Source organism: Mustela erminea, chromosome 12 (genome assembly GCF_009829155.1).
Source record: "Mustela erminea isolate mMusErm1 chromosome 12, mMusErm1.Pri, whole genome shotgun sequence".
NCBI classification, from domain to species: Eukaryota; Metazoa; Chordata; class Mammalia; order Carnivora; family Mustelidae; genus Mustela; species Mustela erminea.
In genome coordinates, this window is record NC_045625.1 from 36519711 (window position 1) to 36537765 (window position 18055).

An 18055-nucleotide genomic window follows, 5' to 3' on the forward strand; every position below is an offset into this window, starting at 1 on the left:
TCAGAGTGCTTCACAGATATATTTCTAGTACAGGTAGGGGAGTTAATGGAGATTCCTCTGTCCAAGCCACTCTTCCTAAAAAGGTTCCCTATGTCCCTAAACATTGTTTTCTGGGGACAGGTCACCAGATAGTTATAAAGGAGAGAGCCAAGACATCAGGCCGATATAGAGTGGGCTGAGTAAAGATCAAGTGGAGGCAAAGACACTGTCTATGAGTAGACACCTTTAGTCCCAGGCTCTGTAGCCCTTACAGACAACTGAACACTATCTACAGATTAAGTCACCATATAAGCTTCCCTAAGACAGATAAAAGTCTTTGACACTACACCTGCCTTGTGAAACAGTAGGGCTTTGTGATGCAGTCTGGTGACCTGGTTCCATCATCTATGAGGCGGAGATGACAAGGCATAGCACTGGAAGTCATTAGGCACCAGGACACTGAATGTCTAGATATAGGAGTGGTTGGTCTCCTCATGCTAATGAGGTTTAGACCATGTTGAGCCATAATGTTGTTCTGTGGGATTTCAAGTATCCCTTATATACCTATGGCTTCATCTTCATTATTCTTCTAATTATCTGGCAAGTAACAAGGAGTTACTGTGGATTGAGGTTGGAACCTAAAAGGATCTGCTGCCAGGTAGGGAAATATTATGACCATGATTGAACTAATTATGCTTTAGATAAGAAGCTTTTAAGATCTCAGAGTCTCTCCTTTTATCACCCCCCCTAATTTTTATATCATGCATTCAGTAACTCTTACATGTTACTTCTCAGAGACTAGAAATAATTCTTTTCCAGGCCACGCTACAGTGTATACTAGTTGAAAAATAAAGAACCTTTCAATCTGGTTTGGGTTGGGACCTAGATCTACATCCTGGATCTCAGACTACCTCCCAATAAGTGGAATTTTTCTGGTTGGTGGTTTCTATAGGCATTTGTTAACAGAAAATCTTTGGCTATTACACCTACACACCCTTTAATCTGTTCTACTTTTTCTCTTGCTTCATCATAAACTTCATGCATAACTTCTCCTGGAAAATAAATGAGAGGTATTGAGTATGGGAAAGCCTTAAAATAAATAAAAAACAAGCAGATAAGGGAAACTTTAAGGTGAAAAGAAATGGGTATGGAAAGAAAAGTTAGGGAAGTAAATAAAATATAGACACATAGAAAGGGATTAGGAAATGTGTATTAGCTTTGTCATGTTTTAAACATGAAAAAAAAAATGGTGTCCCAGCTTCATACTTTAACATTTTGTCTTTAAGCGTCACCGAAGAGTCAAGATAAGAGATGCAGCAACAAGAGGTAAGATCTCCATCTCTGTTCTGACTCCCCTCACTATGGACAATATTCCCCTAACTCCTGTCCCTCTATGACCCCTGAAACAAGTAGCCAGGTACTCTAACCACTGAAGGCTCCTATTGCCCCAGCTGACAAATTCTCCCAGAAGACTTTCTTGGGTGGGAAATCAGAGCCTAGGAATGGCCCAAAATTCTCTACCTTACACCTGCCCCTGGGAATGAAGAATGAGGAAGTAGGACAGAAGCCTTTTTTTTTTTTTTTTATAGTTTTACCACCCTGTGGAAGTCACTTCATGTCTCAGTCCATGATCCAGGAAATGGGAGTCTCATGATCCTGCCTCACTCACAGTGTGGTTGTGATGATCAAGTGAAATTGGGTCCAGGACAGCATGTTGCAATGGATTAAGTTGTACACAGACATGCCTTAGAGCATTGACTCTTGGGGTTTTCAACCTCCTCTTACTCAAGGCCTCCAGCTTCCTACAGGATATCCCTGCATCCTCTCATTTCTTGTAACACTGTCCTGGTTTTTCAGCTAGGAGATTTTGCCAGGAAGAAGCTGAGAAACCATGGGAGCTGCTCTCTGTCATGAAAAGGTGATCCCTTCTTTGTGGTCTCCCAACTCTCAGCCTGGCCTGTGATGATTTCTCTGCTTGGCCTGGGGCAGGGAGGAGAAGAGGGATAATGTCTGGGAGGGAGTCAGACACAGTGGATGGTGAAGACTGGTTGAGAGGGTTGCCAGGGCAGAGGGGGATCAGGTGTCTCAGGTAGGAGGAGTCTCCCAGTTCTGCTCTGGCTAGGTTCACAGTGGTCCTGAAATTCAGGATTTCACTACTATGTAATTCACTGAAGATGCTACATGAGTTTGCACTCAGCCACAGACAAGTTATCCAGTCAAGAGAATAGGCAAATGCCTGCACAAATAAATGACCATGCCATATTCCCTTTATAGTTACAACTATCCAAGGGCAGACCCCTGGAACCTGCTGATATTAGCTCCATGGTTTTGTCTTCAGGGAGGCTTACTCCTGGGACAGCCCTCAGAAACGAGCCTGTCATCCTCTTAAAAGCTCCAGGAATGGGACTGGCTCCCAAGAGATGCTATGTATAGAAGCTAGGACACTCCATAATCCCCAGAATGTGGAGTTCCCACAAAGCCCTCATTTTCCACAGTTTAGGAATATGAATGCCAGACTATGGCCTTCTTAATCCCAGATGAGTCTGACTCTCCGTTCTCCCTGGTAATGTTCCTGGTGATGCCCCATCAGCTAACCATTGGCTGCCCACTTCTGCCTTGTTCCTTTTTCCTGGTTCAGCTTCTCAACATAGATCAACAGAGAATGTACCCCACCTCCTAGTCTCTCGTGGCCCTGCATTTCCATGGATTGTCTGAGACCTTGCCCAACAAGCTCCAGACCCTCAGCCCAGCCCAGCCAACATAACTTAACTATAGCATTTTCCTAGGAGGAAAAGAGGGGTGGATAAATACCCTAGGGGTATAGGCCCCAAGGCTCCCAGGACTAGGGGTGGGTGGACCAAATCTCCAGGCCACACTCAAAGAGGCAGGTGTTGGGGTGCCTGGGTGGCTCAGTCGGTTAAGCGTTCCACTCTTGCTGTCAGCTTGGGTCTTAATCTCAGGGTTCTGAGTTTGAGCCCTGCTCTGGGCTCCATGCTACGTAAGGAGACTATTTAAAAAAGCAAACAAGCCAAACAAACAAAGAGGCAGGTGTCACTCCATCAGTAACTGTTGTCCTCTTCCCTCCCAGCCAGGGCTGGCTTCCTCAGGAGGGAAGTGTGAGGCGGGTCCTGTGTGCAGATACCTGCTGCGAAATCTGCAATGCCATGGCTCTGGAAATTCAGCAGCTGTTGGTGGGTGAGAACACCCTGATCTCTCCCCCTTCATCGGGACCATTGCAGGATTCCTCTTGCCTAGAGATTGTGTCTATGCCTACTGTGTCTTTTGACCAGAGTCTGCAGCAACACTCCTTACACTCCAAAGCACTTGCACTTCGATCTACAACCCCCCCAGTGTTGCAATTAGTGGATCAGAAATCCTTAACACAGTCGATTGTCCCATCAGCTGGTACAGTCAAGATCCATGATTGCTGGACTGAACATCTCCAGCTGGGGCAGGGATTTCAAATACAGGAGGTGCCCACGGACCCAGAGACTTTATGTTGTTCAAGACTTGAGGAGCCCAGGGTTCTAGTGAACCAGCAGGAGATGGTGCAGAGTAGCCCCACCCTTGACTGTGGAAATCAAGGGCCACAGCCCTTGAATTCCCAGGTGTCTCTGCAGACCCTGAACGGAGAAATCACTACCCTGACACACCCTATGGCCTTGCATGTGGTTACTGTCCTCCCTGCCCACCTGCCATTCCTCAGTCCTGAAGTACTGAGACTTCTTGAGGTACATGTGAAAAAATGGATGCATTTCCAGAGGTGGGGGCTACCCAGACGTGTGGAGGAGTCCCTGAGGCAGCTTATGCCAAATCCGCCATTGTGTTACCAACCTGTAAACAACCAACCAGTTTCTTTCATCCAGAAGAACAATTCTAAGTTCCCTATTGAAAAATTTGGGACCTATTCCTACCAGACCTGGGGTTCATGTATGGCCAGCCAGCCTACCCAGGCCTTCTGGGTTTCTGAATGGTCCATTATGGATCCAGAACAAAGACACCACCACCAGCAAATCCCAAACAATATGGCTGTGGCCTTGCACTCTCCAGGCCTTGAAGACTCAAGTGGTCTCTATGCACTTCCTGGGTACCAGGATCATGACTCAGTGGGCCAGCTGCAGCAGAAATACAGCCAGCTATTCTGTGGACTCCCTTCCCTGCACAGTGAATCATTGGTTAACACCTTCCTAGGCTCTCAAAGTTTCTATATGAATGGGAGCATGTCCAAGCATCCCTTGAAGGATCCTTTTCTTCTCAAGGAACTCTCCATTCTCCCTCTGTTACCTAAAACTCCACCCCAGTCAACCACACCCTCTTCCCCATCCTCCCCAAATTGGGTCATTCCATCTGACTACCAACAACCTCAAATAAGTGTCCCATTTCTGACCCTGGCCGAGTGTGATGCCTTGGAGTGGCACCTGCTGCAGAGGCAGCTCCAGCTTCAGTGGGGCTTGCCAGCTGTTTTCCAGAGACCTCAGCACACCCAGAACCCCGTGCAATATAGGCCATGTGGCAAAGCCCAGTCTCCTGAGACACTGAAAACTTCCTGGCCAGTGAAGCCCATCACAGTCTTCACTAGGGAATTAGTCTTCTTCCCGGAGCATGCCCGGAGGCTGCTAGAATTCCACCTCCAGCGTCAGTTAATTCACCATCGCTGGGGCCTGCCCCAAAAGATCCAGGAATCCATCCAGTTACTTCTGTCCCCCACTGATCAGTCAACTCTGTCCTGGAGCAGCACAGCCCTAGCCAACATGCATGATCCCCAACCTACAGCCATAGAGGTCACTGAGGCCGATGACCCATTCTCACCCATCACAGACCCAGTGTCAATCCCCATGCCACACTTGTTTGACCAGGCCAAGGCAATATTGCAGAGCCACATCAACTCCAAATGTGGGCAGATTCAGCAGGGCAAGGTCCCTGCTCGTGTATATAGCTCTTGGCAGTGCATAATTCCTGGGGGCCTGCAAGAGGCTCCCTTCACTTGCATCCCAGAAAACAAGCCCTTGGAGCTACAGGAAGCAACTGACCCTGCCCTACAGCAGAAAGCTATGCCCTGGATACCAGTGGCCCTTGACCAACAGCAACAGGCCTCACCAGATGCTGTCCCTGAACACCCTAAGCTGCCCCAAGCCCTGTCCGAGGGAGCCATTGAGAAACTGGAGACAACATTGCGGCACAAGTACCTGGCCTTCTTGTCAGGGCTGCCAGCTCTTTATTATGTGGCTCTCTCTAGGGCCATGGCACCGGCAATCTCTACCCAAGCTGTAATCACAGGAATGGTGCCTGGACCTGGTGAATTCCCAACTGAACCTCTGACTCAGATGATCACATCTGAAGAGCAGTCTCTGAGTCCTGGGCCAAGCTTTCAAGATGCCAATGAGACTTGTGCAGACATTGAAGATGAGCTCCAGGTTGAAGAGCGGGTGGAAGAAATGATCAAGATGGTGAATTTAGAAAGCCAGGCAGAGGCCTCTGGGCCCTATACACTCAAGAAACCCATCTTAGCCAAACTAAATTTCCATCTAAGAAAGAAGATCCTAGAGATACAACTTGGAATTCCCATAAAGGCTAGGCTGTCCAGAGAACAAAATGTAGCAAACTCAGACAACACATCCATACAGGATTCTCTAGAGAGTCTAGAGAACCTAGGAGAAACATTGCTCCAGGATCTCCCCATCCCACCAGACACTCCTCGTGTCCCAGATCCAGAATGGCTCCACCTTAAAGAACAGCTGGCCCTTGAGTTAAAAGCGGTACAGCAGAACCAGAAGCAACCTAGTTCAAGAGCAGTATCTCATGGTTCTGCCCACTGGCCCTCTAAGATATCACAACCCAGTGGGGACATGACAGAGGCCCAGGTGCTCTGTGTTCAGTTGGAGGCCAATGTGAACAGCCCCAGCCTGGAGGAGCCCTGGAGTCCTGAGTCCCAAAGCCCTGGCCACAGCAAGGACTCAGCCCATGTCCCCATGCTGGCAGAAAAGAGAGAGGACCCAGGGAAACCCAAATTGGCAGGGGACCATGGAGAAGGGGATGCAGGGTTTGCACACTCCTCCACAAGAGACATAAGCCACCCTGATGAAGCCCAGATGCCAAAAGGGATGCTTCTGAACAGGACACCTCACAGCCCCTGGCGACGGAGCCGTAGCTTTCATCTTGATGCTCCCTGTGAACACAGTACCCGACATCACCCTCAGATTAAGCTTCCAGAGCCACCTCCAGGAATCCCTGGGGTGAAGGTACCTGAGAAGAATGACCTGCACAGCAGTCAAACCAAGCTTAATGTATTCCTCAAACCAGCAAGGATTCCTAAGAATGCCCAGCCTGTGGTGCCCCAGGCATCACAGGGCCAGCTTTTCCTGGGCCAACTCGTTCAGGGTAAGCCTTTGCAGGGCCAAACTTTGAAAGGTCAGGTTTTGCAGGGACAGGTGATGCCAGTCCACACTCACAAGAGGCCCAGCCTTCCAGAATCAGGCTTGAGAAGTAAGATGAAATCCTTTCTTCACTGTTTTAACTCCAAGGCAAAAGGCAAAGTGCATGAGGAATCCATGTCCTCTACAGCTGGGAAAGGGGCCAACACCAGAAAAGAAAATGCAGAAAAGGGCCTGGCTCCAGCCAAAAGTTCCATGGGGCAAACCAAGACAGAGAGGACAAGAGGGGACTCCAAAGCCCAATCTTCCCCCACTGAGAAGCAGGAGGGCCTGGCCTTCTTGGATGGTCCCCATTCCCCTGACAGTAAGCTCCGGCACCGCTCCCGCTCTCACCAGCTCCATTCTGCCCCAGTCCTGGGCCACCCCCGCCACTGCCCTCGGCACTGTCCTCGAGTGGCTTGTGCTACACAACCAGGGAATGTACCCTAGATCTTACCTCCCACCTCAGAGAGAAACGTTGGTCTGCTCAAGAAGACCCAACACAATCAAAAGTCATTGTAGGCTCTCATCTGTGTCCCTTGAAGAGGATTGCTACTGTCATTTTCATTTATGGTGCAGGTGGGGCAGAGTGCCACCCAAAATACACTCTATGTCTCTAAGCAAAGCACTGTCTGTCTCCTCCTTCTCTCCACTGTGGTGTGATAAGGGAAGGCATGAGGGCAGGCTGAAGTGTCCTTCCCATATAGAGAAGGAGCTTTAATCCACTCTTAAGCTGGGTCAGCTTTCCACACAACTCCTCCCGGCCCACCCTGGACTATGGATAAAGGGGCTTGGGCAGAGAAGGAAGGTAAGGTAAATAAAGGTCAGGCTTGAATTCAATCATGGCTTCCCACTGGTGTCTTTAGCCCCAGAGGAGCAATGTGGACTTGAGGATAGTAGTGATGAGGAGGATTGGCCACGAATCCCACAGGCAGAATCACTCATGACTTCCATAGAGGCCCACAGTCTGCGGGGGAGGTTTTTAGAGGAGTGCCATAGTGCTCCAACCTTGAGGAGGTATGTTGTGTTTATCAAAAACGTAGCTAACAGGACAGGATGTCAAAAGCAAATGATAGAAATCTCCCCCTCCTCTGCTCCCTGTTGGTTATTGGCAAGATCTTTCTGGAGAGCTCATCTGGGAAGCTGCTGTAACTCTCTTGTCTATATCCTGCCCACTGCCTTCCAGCTGCATGGACTCTTGGAATGAAGATCAGAGTAGGTCATGAAAAGGGACTTTTCCCCCACTCCCAAGGGCAGGCCCGGAGAGAATCAGGGAGGGGGAGCATGTAGATGGGAGATCAGAGTACCTGGGACAGAGGCTCACTGTTCCTGACCAGGGTATGATAAGGAAGCAAAGCCAATTTACTTTGCACTCAAAAGAGCCTGGAGCCAGGAAGGCAACCCAAGATTCAAGTGTTTTGGGGCGAAGTAGGTGAGTAAATCTGAGCTTCAATCTATTTGTTTTTAGTGTGATTAAGAGTGACTGGCTAAGTGTTGAAGCTTCTGGGAAAGAACCATAAACACGAGTGGTTTTCCAAACACATCCAGTCTTGTGCTATGAGTTATTTGTATACCACCTACAACTGCGACCCTTCTCTACTTTCCTTCTTTCCACCAGACCAGTCTTGCCTTCCTGAATATACACACATAAGTGTATTATGTTCATTTTTATATGTTCATGCATGTTGTATGGTGTTGAAATCAGCTGTATCCTCTCCCAGGATCTGCCTGGTATCTCCCCCTCAGAGGATGACTCTTCTCTCCCCAGCCAAATTAGTCTGCCCACTCCTACCTTTGATGCCTGTCATCTTTCCCCATTTCTTATATCCCCCTATATTTCAGAAAACACCAGAACCATTTACTTTGACTCTCAAAACAAACAAAACAGAAACAAACTTTTAGGCTTTTGTAGTGTGCTGTTCCATTAAAAGTCACGGAAAATGGACAGGGATCCAGAATTTAATGCCACACATGAGGCTCCAAAGCAGATAAGCTGCTCAGAACTGAACAGGAATTGTGGTCCTTTCAGTTTTTCTGAAATGTGCAATAATTGGCTATTTCATAGTAATATCTGTTTCTCATTAATGGAAAGATGACATGAAGTTCTCTGAAACCCCTGGAATGTAATGGAGAAACCATCTCAGGCAAGCTGAGATCTGACCATATCTTGTCTATACAGTCCCTCACACACAGATTAAATGAAGTCCCTCATACAGACCTGTTTTATGAGGACTCTCCAATAGCTTGCCATACTAAGGCAATATTAGAACTCTTTCCCACTTCCACTTCAGTCAACCTACTCTCCCACCTTCACCCCCAGCACCACTAGCAGCCTCTGTAGCCCTGGCCACAAAGTGAATCTCTTAACGGTGGCCATCAGACTCATATATTCTCTGACCTCCCAAGGAGGTGTGATTGGATCTGTCCTACCTTTCCCCATTAACTGGGTTGGGGCAGGCATGGTGTCCTTGGAAGGAAGACTGGAATCTGGCCCTTAAGGAGGCTACAGCGAAACAGCATACCTGAAAGTTGTGCTTATTCCACTCAATATAAGGTTAAGTATGAATAAAAGAATTGGGTCACCATGGGAGGCCTGGGTGGCTCAGTGGGTTAAGCATCTGCCTTTGGCTCAGGTCATGATCCCAGGGTCCCGAGATCCAGCCCCACATTGAGCCCTGCATCACATCGCATCTGGCTCTCTGCTCAGCAGGGAGCCTGCTTCCCTTCCTCTCTCTGCCTGCCTGTCTGCCTACTTGTGACTCTTGTCAGGCAAATAAAATCTTAAAAAAAAAAATGTTTAGGTCACCTTCAGAAGGAGCCTTCTGACTAAAATGACCAGAGAATGACTTCAGAGAAAGATGACAAGCATGAATAAAGGGCAGCAAAACTACAACACAAGAAAAACATTACAAAATCCTTAAGCATGTGTTTTTACAATTTTCACGCCAAATGTGTGACCCTTGGACAGGATGCAGATTTTAAGGTCAAAGTCACAAGAATGGAATGTGAAAAAAATCAGAGTTAGAATCCTAACTCTGACATTTGGCAAGTTTCTGAGTCCCAATTCCTTTATCTGGAAAGGGGGACAACTGTACATCCATATCCCAAACCTCAATTACTGCTAATATACTGGTGATTCCCAAAGTCACTTTGTTGTTCTAGTCTTTCCTCTGAGCTCCAACTATATAGCCAGTCAATAGATAGGAAGAAGCTCCATCTTGCTCCAAACACAATGCAGATTAATTCAAAGTTTCTAAACATCATCTACCCCACCAAACTGCTTTCTAATGTCATGGAATGGTATCACTATACATACACTTTATTTGTTTGGACCATACATCAAGTCAGTCACTGGGTTCTAATTTTGATATCTTTGATATCTCTCAGATTTGCCTCTGCTTTGAGTTCAGTTTCACATCCTTTCTTTCCTAAAAAAAATTACAGTAGTATCTCATATTCCCAGGGCTTATGATAGGGGCTGGCATATGGTAATACCTTAATAGACTTGACTCTAAAGTCTGGTCTGAGGAAGCAGATAAATTATTACATCAATGTGATAAGTACTATGGTCTATGAGCTCCTGCCACAGGAGTAAGTACTCAACTGATAAGGAGAACCTTAGGGTAACATAAAAGGCTCACAATAAAAATGACCTTGAGAGGTATCTTGCATTTGACAATTAAAATATTTGTGTACTTAATATGTGCCAGGAACTATGCCAGACAAAATAATCACCAAGACACAGGCCTTGCCTTCAAGGAGATCATTACTCTATGGGGTAGTCTCATGCCTCCGAACTGTCTAATCAACATATACAGAAGTGCCTGGGTAGCTCAGTTGGTTAAGCATCTGCTTTTGGCTCAGTTCATGATCCCAGAGTCCAGGGATCAAGTCCCACATTAGGCTCCCTGCTCAGTAGGGAGCCTGCTTCTCCCTTTCCTCCTGCAGTTCCCCCTACTTGTGCTGTCTGTCAAATAAACAAGTCTTAATAAAAATAAAAAATTTAAAAATAAGCACAAAAACATGATGGTCCTCAGAGAGAGATGACTGATTGGATTGACTGACTAATTGATGTACATGAAACCATGAGACTAGAAAAGATCACCAAAGGAATCAGTGAAATTAAGGAAGAACTAAGGACTGGGCTTTGGAATATTCTAACAGTAAGAAATTGGAGGAAAAAAGTGATATAAGAGAGGAGACTGAGAATCTGTAGCCAGGGAGGAAGGAAAAGCAGAAGAGTATGGTATATCATAACCAAGAGGAGCAAAGTATTGCAAGGAGATATATGCAACTGTGTCAAAAGTTGCAAATGGGCCAAAGAAAATGAGGACTCAGAATTGACCATTAGATTCAGCAACACATCACTTATGGCATTGAAAATAGTTTGGTGAATGGTGGACATTAAGGCATGACTGGAATGTATTCAAGAAAGAATGGAAGCAGAATAACTGCTGATAGCAAGTGTAGTCATTCTTTCAAGGAAGTTTGTTTCATAGAAGTGCAGAAAAATGAGGAAATAGCAGTAGAAGGAAGAGGGACCCAGAGATGATTTTTTTTAAAGGTGAGTGACATCAGGGATATCTGCGTGTCTCAGTCGTTTAAGCATCTTGACTTTGGCTCAGGTCATGATCTCAGGATCTTGGGATTGGGAGTCTTCACATGGGGCTCCACATTCAGGGGGGAGTCTGCTTCCTCTCCCTCTCCCTCTGCTCTTTTCCCTGCTCAAGCCCTCTCTTTCTCACAAATAAATATTAAAAAGGGGGAGGGGGAGGCTCATGACATCAATGACAACAAAAAAGTCGGATTTAATGGCCAAATTATGGAAACTGCTCAAGTGTCCATCAACTGACAAATGGATAAAGAAGATATGGAATATATGGAACTAGAGAATATTATGCAAAGGAAAATTAAAGAAAAACACCATGTGATTTCACTCATTTGTGGAATTTAAGAGACAAAACAAGCAAAAGGAAAAAAGAGACAGAGGGGCAAACAAAGAAACAGAATCTTATTTTTTTATTAGCATATAATGTATTTTTGTTTCAAGCATCCAGGTCTGTGATTCTTACACAATCCACAATGCTTACCATAGCACATACCCTCCCCAGTGTCCATCACCTAGCCACCCCATCCCTCCCACCCACCTCTACTCCAGCAACCCTCAGTCTGTTTCCTGAGATTGAGTCTCTTATGGTTTGTCTCCTTCTCTGGTTTTGTCTTGTTTCATGTTTTCCTCTCTTTCCCTATATGAAATTCCACGTATCACTGAGATCCTATAATTGTCTTTCTCTGATTGACTTATTTTGTTTAACATAATACCCTCTAGCTCCACCTACATCATTGCAAACGGCAAGATTTCAATTTTTTGATGGCTGCATAATATCCCACTATGTATATATACCACATCTTCTTTATCCATTCATCTGTTGATGGATATCTAGGCTCTTTCCATAGTTTGGCTATTGTGGACATTGTTACTATTAACAATGAGGTGCACATGCCCCTTTGGATTACTAAATTTGGATCTTTGGGGTAAATACCCGTAGTGCAATTGCTAGGTTGTAGGGCAGCTCTATTTTCAACTTTTTGAGGAACCTCCACACTGTTTTCCAGAGTGGCTGCACCAGTTTGCATTCCTACCAACAGGGTAGGAGGGCTCCCCTAAGAAACAGACTCTTAACTATTAAGAATAAAGTGATTGTTACCAGAGGAGGTGGGAGTGGATGGGTTAAATAGGTGATGGGGATTAAGGAGTAGACTTGTGATGAGCACTGGGTGTTGTATGGAAGTGTTGAATCACTATATTGTATACCTGAAACTCATATTATACTGTATGTTAACTAACTGAAATTTAAATAAAAACCTAAATAGATTAAAATAAAATAAAAATGGGCAGAGGAACTAATTAGACTATTTTTCCAAACAAGACATTTGAATGTCAAACAGGTGCCTGAGGAGATGTTCAACATCACTAATCATCAGGGAAATGCAAATCAAAACCACAATGAGATGTCATCTCACACCTGTTACAATGGCGATACTCAAGAAGACAAGAGATGAATGCTGGTGAGGATGCAGAGAAAAGTAAACATTTGTGTACTATTGGTGGGAATTTAAATTGGTGCAGCCACTGTGGAAAACAGTAAGGGGAAAAAAATGAGAGACATAACATGTTGGATGTTGACTGAAATGATGCAATCAGGAGGGACAGATTGATAAGGGAGAGCAAGAAAAGAACTGCTGGAGTAATGAGGCAGTGTAGATGTAGGGGATAGGACCAAATGCACATGTCCTAAAGATGACTTTGTCTAAAAGGACCACAAGACAGATTCCCTCATGTGTTGTGCCTGGGTGGCTCAGTCGATTATGCATCTGCCTTCAGCTCAGGTCGTGATCCCAGAGTCCTGAGATCAAGCCCAGCTTCAGCTTCCCTCAGTAGGGAGCCTGCTTCTCCTTCTCCCTCTGCCCCTCACCCCAGCTTATGCACTGTGTCTGTCTTGCGCTCTCTCAAATAAAATCTAGAAAGAGAGAGGAAGGAAGGAGGGTAGGGAGGAAGGAAGGAAAGAAAGAAAGCAGAGAGGGAGGGAGTAAGATTCCCTCACATGTAACAAAGTGTAAGCAAAGGCCCAAAAGGATAAGGAAAGAGCAAGGAAGAGACCATGGCTGGGGATGGAGAGAGGGGTATGAAATATCAAAACCAAAAACTGGAAGTAGAGATGGATTCTGGAAGTTACCATGGCAAATAACTATTAGAGTCTATGGAGTAGGTATCCAACAGAGAGACCAGGTGGGCATAAAAAGGTGTTTCCACTGCTGATTGTGTGTATAAAGATGCTCTCAGATGACTGGAGAGGGAGAGATTTCGAGAAGTTTTAGATGTGTGGAGCCTAGTGCATTAAGTTAGAGACCAAGAGGGCAGGTATTCCATCCTAGTGTTCAGAGATTAGGGATGTTTAGGGGTGGGAGGACAGAACTGGAAGGCAGAAAAAAAAATATTGTCCTGGGGCGCCTGGGTGGCTCAGTGGGTTAAAGCCTCTGCCTTCAGCTCAGGTCATGATCCCTGGGATGGAGCTCCACATCTGGCTCTCTGCTCAGCAGGGAGCCTGCTTCCCTTCCTCTCTCTGCCTGCCTCTCTGCCTACTTGTCATCTGTCAAATAAATAAATAAAATCTTTAAAAAATATATTGTCCTGAGTGGATGGGATGGACCTCCGTTTTGGATACCTCACATTTCTCAGAAGGTGAAACCTCTGCATTCCCACTTCTGACCTACAACATAAGAGCCAAGAGCTACAGGAAGTGCATGAAGTGCTGTAGTCTCCCTATGAAATCCAACATCCCATCAAACCAAGAAGTGGTGGCAGGACTCCCTTCCACGATAGGACCCCAGTACTTACCACAAGGTGTCCACTGCTAACAGGATGCAGAAAAGCCAGAATCAGAAGCAGCATGAATGTGTCCCTCCTCTGAATGGTGACTCTGTGCCTATTAGATGAGGGCCCAGCCCCTGCTGTGGCCCCCGAGATGAGAAGATACAAGGTCCAGGCCTGTTGAGCCAACACCCTCCAGGTGTTTTCCTAAAGCATCCCCAAATATCAAAGGAGATCTTGTGACAGACACATCCTCCCTGTCAGGTGGCAGTTGGGCAGAAAGCCACAGAGCAAGGAGATAAGAGGGGAGCCCAGCATGAAGGGACCCAGAGTGGTCACAGCAGCATCATGTGGGAAGCCAAGGTTAATGTGCACACATCCTGACTTAGGTGGAATGGGTCCTTCCCATGGTCCCCTCAGGCTTCTACCTGTCCCAGAACAGTGTGAGTTCATAGTGCTGACCAAAGTCCTACAACAAAGGGTCAAAAGGCATAAAGATGAGCTGGAACAAACACCTTCAGGATTCTCAGTTTCAGCAAAGCCAAGAGCTGAGAGAAGATAGGGTCAGAGCCTGTGATTCACACAGGATGTTGTTGAGAGATGAAGCCCTGTTCATCCCATCCCATTACCCTAGCACAGCCCCCACCCTCCAGCTTTCCCTAGTCTCAACAGAGGTAAAATCAGAATAAAAGGCCTCATGGAGGATAGAAACTCAAGCATTTACACCTCCAGAGTTGGTGGCAGGTGCTAGGAATATATCAGTGCTTGCTTGGGAACTCTGGAGTACACCTCTGGCCCTCACAAGTAACATGGCATGGTGAAAGGTTCGGACCTTCTGGAGCCCTTCCCGACTTCTGCGGAGGACACCTAAGAATTCTATGGAGAGAATTTCAGGTACCTGACTACCTGAGGTGGAGGAAAGTGGCTTCTCCACAAAATCACTTCTCCTGTCAAACATTGAGTCCTAGAGGATAGAAACCATGACTGCTTCATTTTTGTACCTGCTTACCTCAGCCCATCCAGGGAGAACAGTGAACACAGAATGGGAACAGGAGTAAACCCCACAGATGCTACTTTCTGCACCATGTGAGAGGGGCCTGGGCTTCTGCTCCTTCCCAGCCATCCAAAGCCTAATGTTCCACCTGGGTCAGGGGCCCATGGCAGAGGCCAGGTCTGTCACAGAACAAGGAACAAGAATAGTTACTGCGTCCAACATAGGAAGAGGAAAGAAGAGAAGACAGCCTGGGCTTCAGGTGCAGAGATGAGGAACGGACACGATGCAGGCAAGGAAGGTACTGGGGGACACAGAAGACCAGATCCCTGTGGCTCTGGCAGGGCCTGCAGAGGAATGTTCATTCCTATCCCCAGAGATACTGAGGCCAGGACCCTGAATACTTGGTCTGGATGAGAGCATAGGGAGGGAAAGGGGGCCTGGGAAGGGGCCAGAGGGAGATCTCTGTTTCCAGAAGGAGGGGTGGGCTCTGCCAACTGCCCCCCCTTTTCTGCCTTCCCCCTCTCCTCCACTGTAACTTCTCTGGGTCCATGGCCATGCAAGGAGCATGTTGGGGGCTTTCCAGAGTATATCGCTCTCAAGGTCGAGCCTGCTACAGAGGCCACAGGGGCAGGACCCTGGGCAGACAGCTGGTCTCGTGGGAATCCAGACAGCGGGAAGGGAAAGGACGCCATTCCTTGCGGTAAATGATGCTGGCAGCTGGGGAGTGTCAGGGAAGAGGGGCAGGGTAAAGTGAGAGGCCAGAGCAGAATCCCACACATAGTCAAAGACACATGGACACAGACATCCAGCCACACAGATGCATAAACACAAAGACACAAAGTCAATGTTGCCACTGCAAAAATTCGGAGAACCCAAAGACATGTCCAGGAAACACACCTACCTAGACTCAAGAACACCCTGAGTCAGACATGCAGGAGCAGATGCTGGCACAACCAACATGCAGGCACAAAGACAGTCTCCCCATTGTGTCTGCAAACAGATACAGACCATCTTGCAGACCTACAAACACAAATGCAGTCCAAATTCGTTCCTCAACATTGCTCTCCTCCATAAAGCTCCTAGGTCACCTTAAAGCAGGCCTGTCTTTCCCTCCTCTAAACTCTGCTTTCTGATTTCTGTCTCATTGCTTCTCCTTTAATAAGGACAGTCTTGGATTCACATGCATACCTTGGTCTCAACAACATGGCTGTGGGCTTTCAAAGAAATGACAAGGTCAGCAAGTAAGTCCACTGCCCTCTTCAGCAGCCCCATCCCTCACCTATACACCCATCCCCATCCCCAGGCGTGTCCCCAGTTTACTGCAGGGTCCTGACCCCCAGCCTCTCAGCCGACACAGACCTAAAGGAAGAATAAACCAGACCTTTCAAGATAATGCTGCTGGGTATTGCCTCCCAAAATCTTTACCTTGCCCTATGCTTAACACTGTCTACCTCAAATCTGTAACCAACTACATTAATGCTATTCCAAGCAGTTACCTAACCCTAGATGGCTACACACTGAGAAATGTCTGTGCCTCCACTAGGCCCATGAATATCACACACTTATGACACTATGGGTCATTTGCACTCCAGGAGATCAGTAGCCCCTTCATTAACACCTGCATAGTCATCAGAGCAGGATGTCCCTGGAGGGCTCAGTGCTCAGCTGTGACCCAAGAGCACCAAATGCCCAGGCCATTTGACCCTTGATAGACAGAAAAGCCTGCAGGGGCTCAGCCCACTCCAAGCCCTGTTCTGGGACTAGCCAAGGCTTTGAGCTCAAATTTCCACCATACCCTTCCCTGGCTCCTTCCTGTCAAACAGGGAACATCTGTTGCCCTGGAACTTCACCCAGGCAGGAATAAATATGCCTCCGACCTGAGGATGAAGGATGTGGGGATTTCCAGACTCTTGCAACAATCATACCTAGGAGCTTTACTTCAAAGCCTGGCCGATGTGCCTCTCCTAGATAGACAGTGAACCTACTGACACTGGGGGAGAATAAGGGTGAATGAGCACACCTCCTCTTCCTCTACTCCTGAAGGGAATTAAAGGGTATATTCACAATGAACTCATCAGCAGAGATAAAGCTGAAGTCAGCCATTGTACCTCCCTAATCCACTTATCCCTCACTTCCCAACTCCAGGCACCAGAATCTCTAGTACCGGACTCCTTTGAACCCCGGCCACACTAGAGATTGTCAAACACTACTGAGGCTCTGTCAGGAGTTCACCAAGCCAAAATTTTCACCCAACAGACTACAACTCTTTGGTGGACACCCACAACTCAGATGTTAGCCATCCAAGCTATGACCCCTTCCCCAATGTCTATATCCAGTCTGGCTTGGAGACCAAGAGATGGGCAACCTTGGTTCAGGGCAGCAAGCTCCAAAATATGAACAAGGTGCTTGAGAAATTAACAAAATCAGTTTTAACCTCTAGAAAAACAAATAGTAGTAATTGTCAAGAACAGTGCAGGGGCCGGGATTTTGCTCTATTTTTTAAAAATGTTTATTTATTTATTTTAGGTGGGGGAAAGAGCACAAGTGGGGGGAGGGCCAGAGGGAGAGAGTTTCAGGCAGACTCTGCGCTGGGCATGGACCCTAACGCAGGACTCGATCTCATGACTCTGAGATCATGACCTCAGTCAAAATCAAGAGCCAAATGCCCAACCAACTCAGCCACCCATGCATCCCTAGATTTTACTGTGTTTTTAAGTTAACAAGATATCCTATTACTGCTTCATGAATGCTGGCAGAAGACACAAGACTCCTGGGTGAGATATCAAGGATTTTACTACTCACAGTACAACCATAGCAAGAGATTTAGCATGGTTTTTCTGTATTAGTTCTCCGTGTCTATCAAATGCCTTGGGTGTAGCACAGGATCTACAACCTATACCTACTCATACAGTGGGCTGTGTTACAGGAGAGGAATGCTAAGGTTTGGGGTTTCACACCTTTTACAGGAAGAAAAAGCAAGCCTGATCACTGTCCAGGGAGAGATGTTGCTTTATTTTTCAAGGTTGCTTGTTGTAAATACAATTCTAAGAAATGGCCTAGAAAACAGTCAGTGTCCTACATTGTTGACCTACCCAGTAAAAACATTCAAGGATGCTAAGAGCCCATGCTAGGTTGTCTCTCCCAACCATGACTAACAATGGTTAAAAACAAATGAATGGTGAAGGGGAAAAGTGTTTTCCATGTCCTGGAAGAAGTCCTAGGAGAGATACCCAGGTTAAAAAGAAAATCAAATTTTGGGGCACCTGGGTGGCTCAGTGGGTTAAGCCGCTGCCTTCGGCT

General features: G+C 46.7%; 1 protein-coding gene across 1 annotated transcript; it reads left to right on the forward strand.

Annotated features, from left to right (window-relative positions):
* The first annotated feature begins 381 nt into the window (after window positions 1–381).
* On the forward strand, window positions 382–7031 carry LOC116570280 (protein FAM205A-like). The gene is made up of 4 exons (XM_032307091.1): window positions 382–637; window positions 1266–1305; window positions 1837–1897; window positions 3068–7031. Exons 1-4 carry the CDS (start codon window positions 494–496, stop codon window positions 6837–6839), a joined length of 4017 nt encoding a protein of 1338 aa, XP_032162982.1. The 5' UTR covers window positions 382–493; the 3' UTR covers window positions 6840–7031.
* Window positions 7032–18055: the final 11024 nt, after the last annotated feature.

What these genes read in the sequence shown, in the direction of transcription:
- LOC116570280 (XM_032307091.1), top strand. Translation starts at nt 494, where the DNA reads ATGTTGAGCCATAATGTTGTTCTGTGGGATTTCAAGTATCCCTTATAT. An exon ending in CTAAAAGGATCTGCTGCCAG is followed by an intron (nt 638 to 1,265) that starts GTAGGGAAATAT and finishes TTTGTCTTTAAG; the next exon opens with CGTCACCGAAGAGTCAAGAT. An exon ending in CTGCTCTCTGTCATGAAAAG is followed by an intron (nt 1,898 to 3,067) that starts GTGATCCCTTCT and finishes CTTCCCTCCCAG; the next exon opens with CCAGGGCTGGCTTCCTCAGG.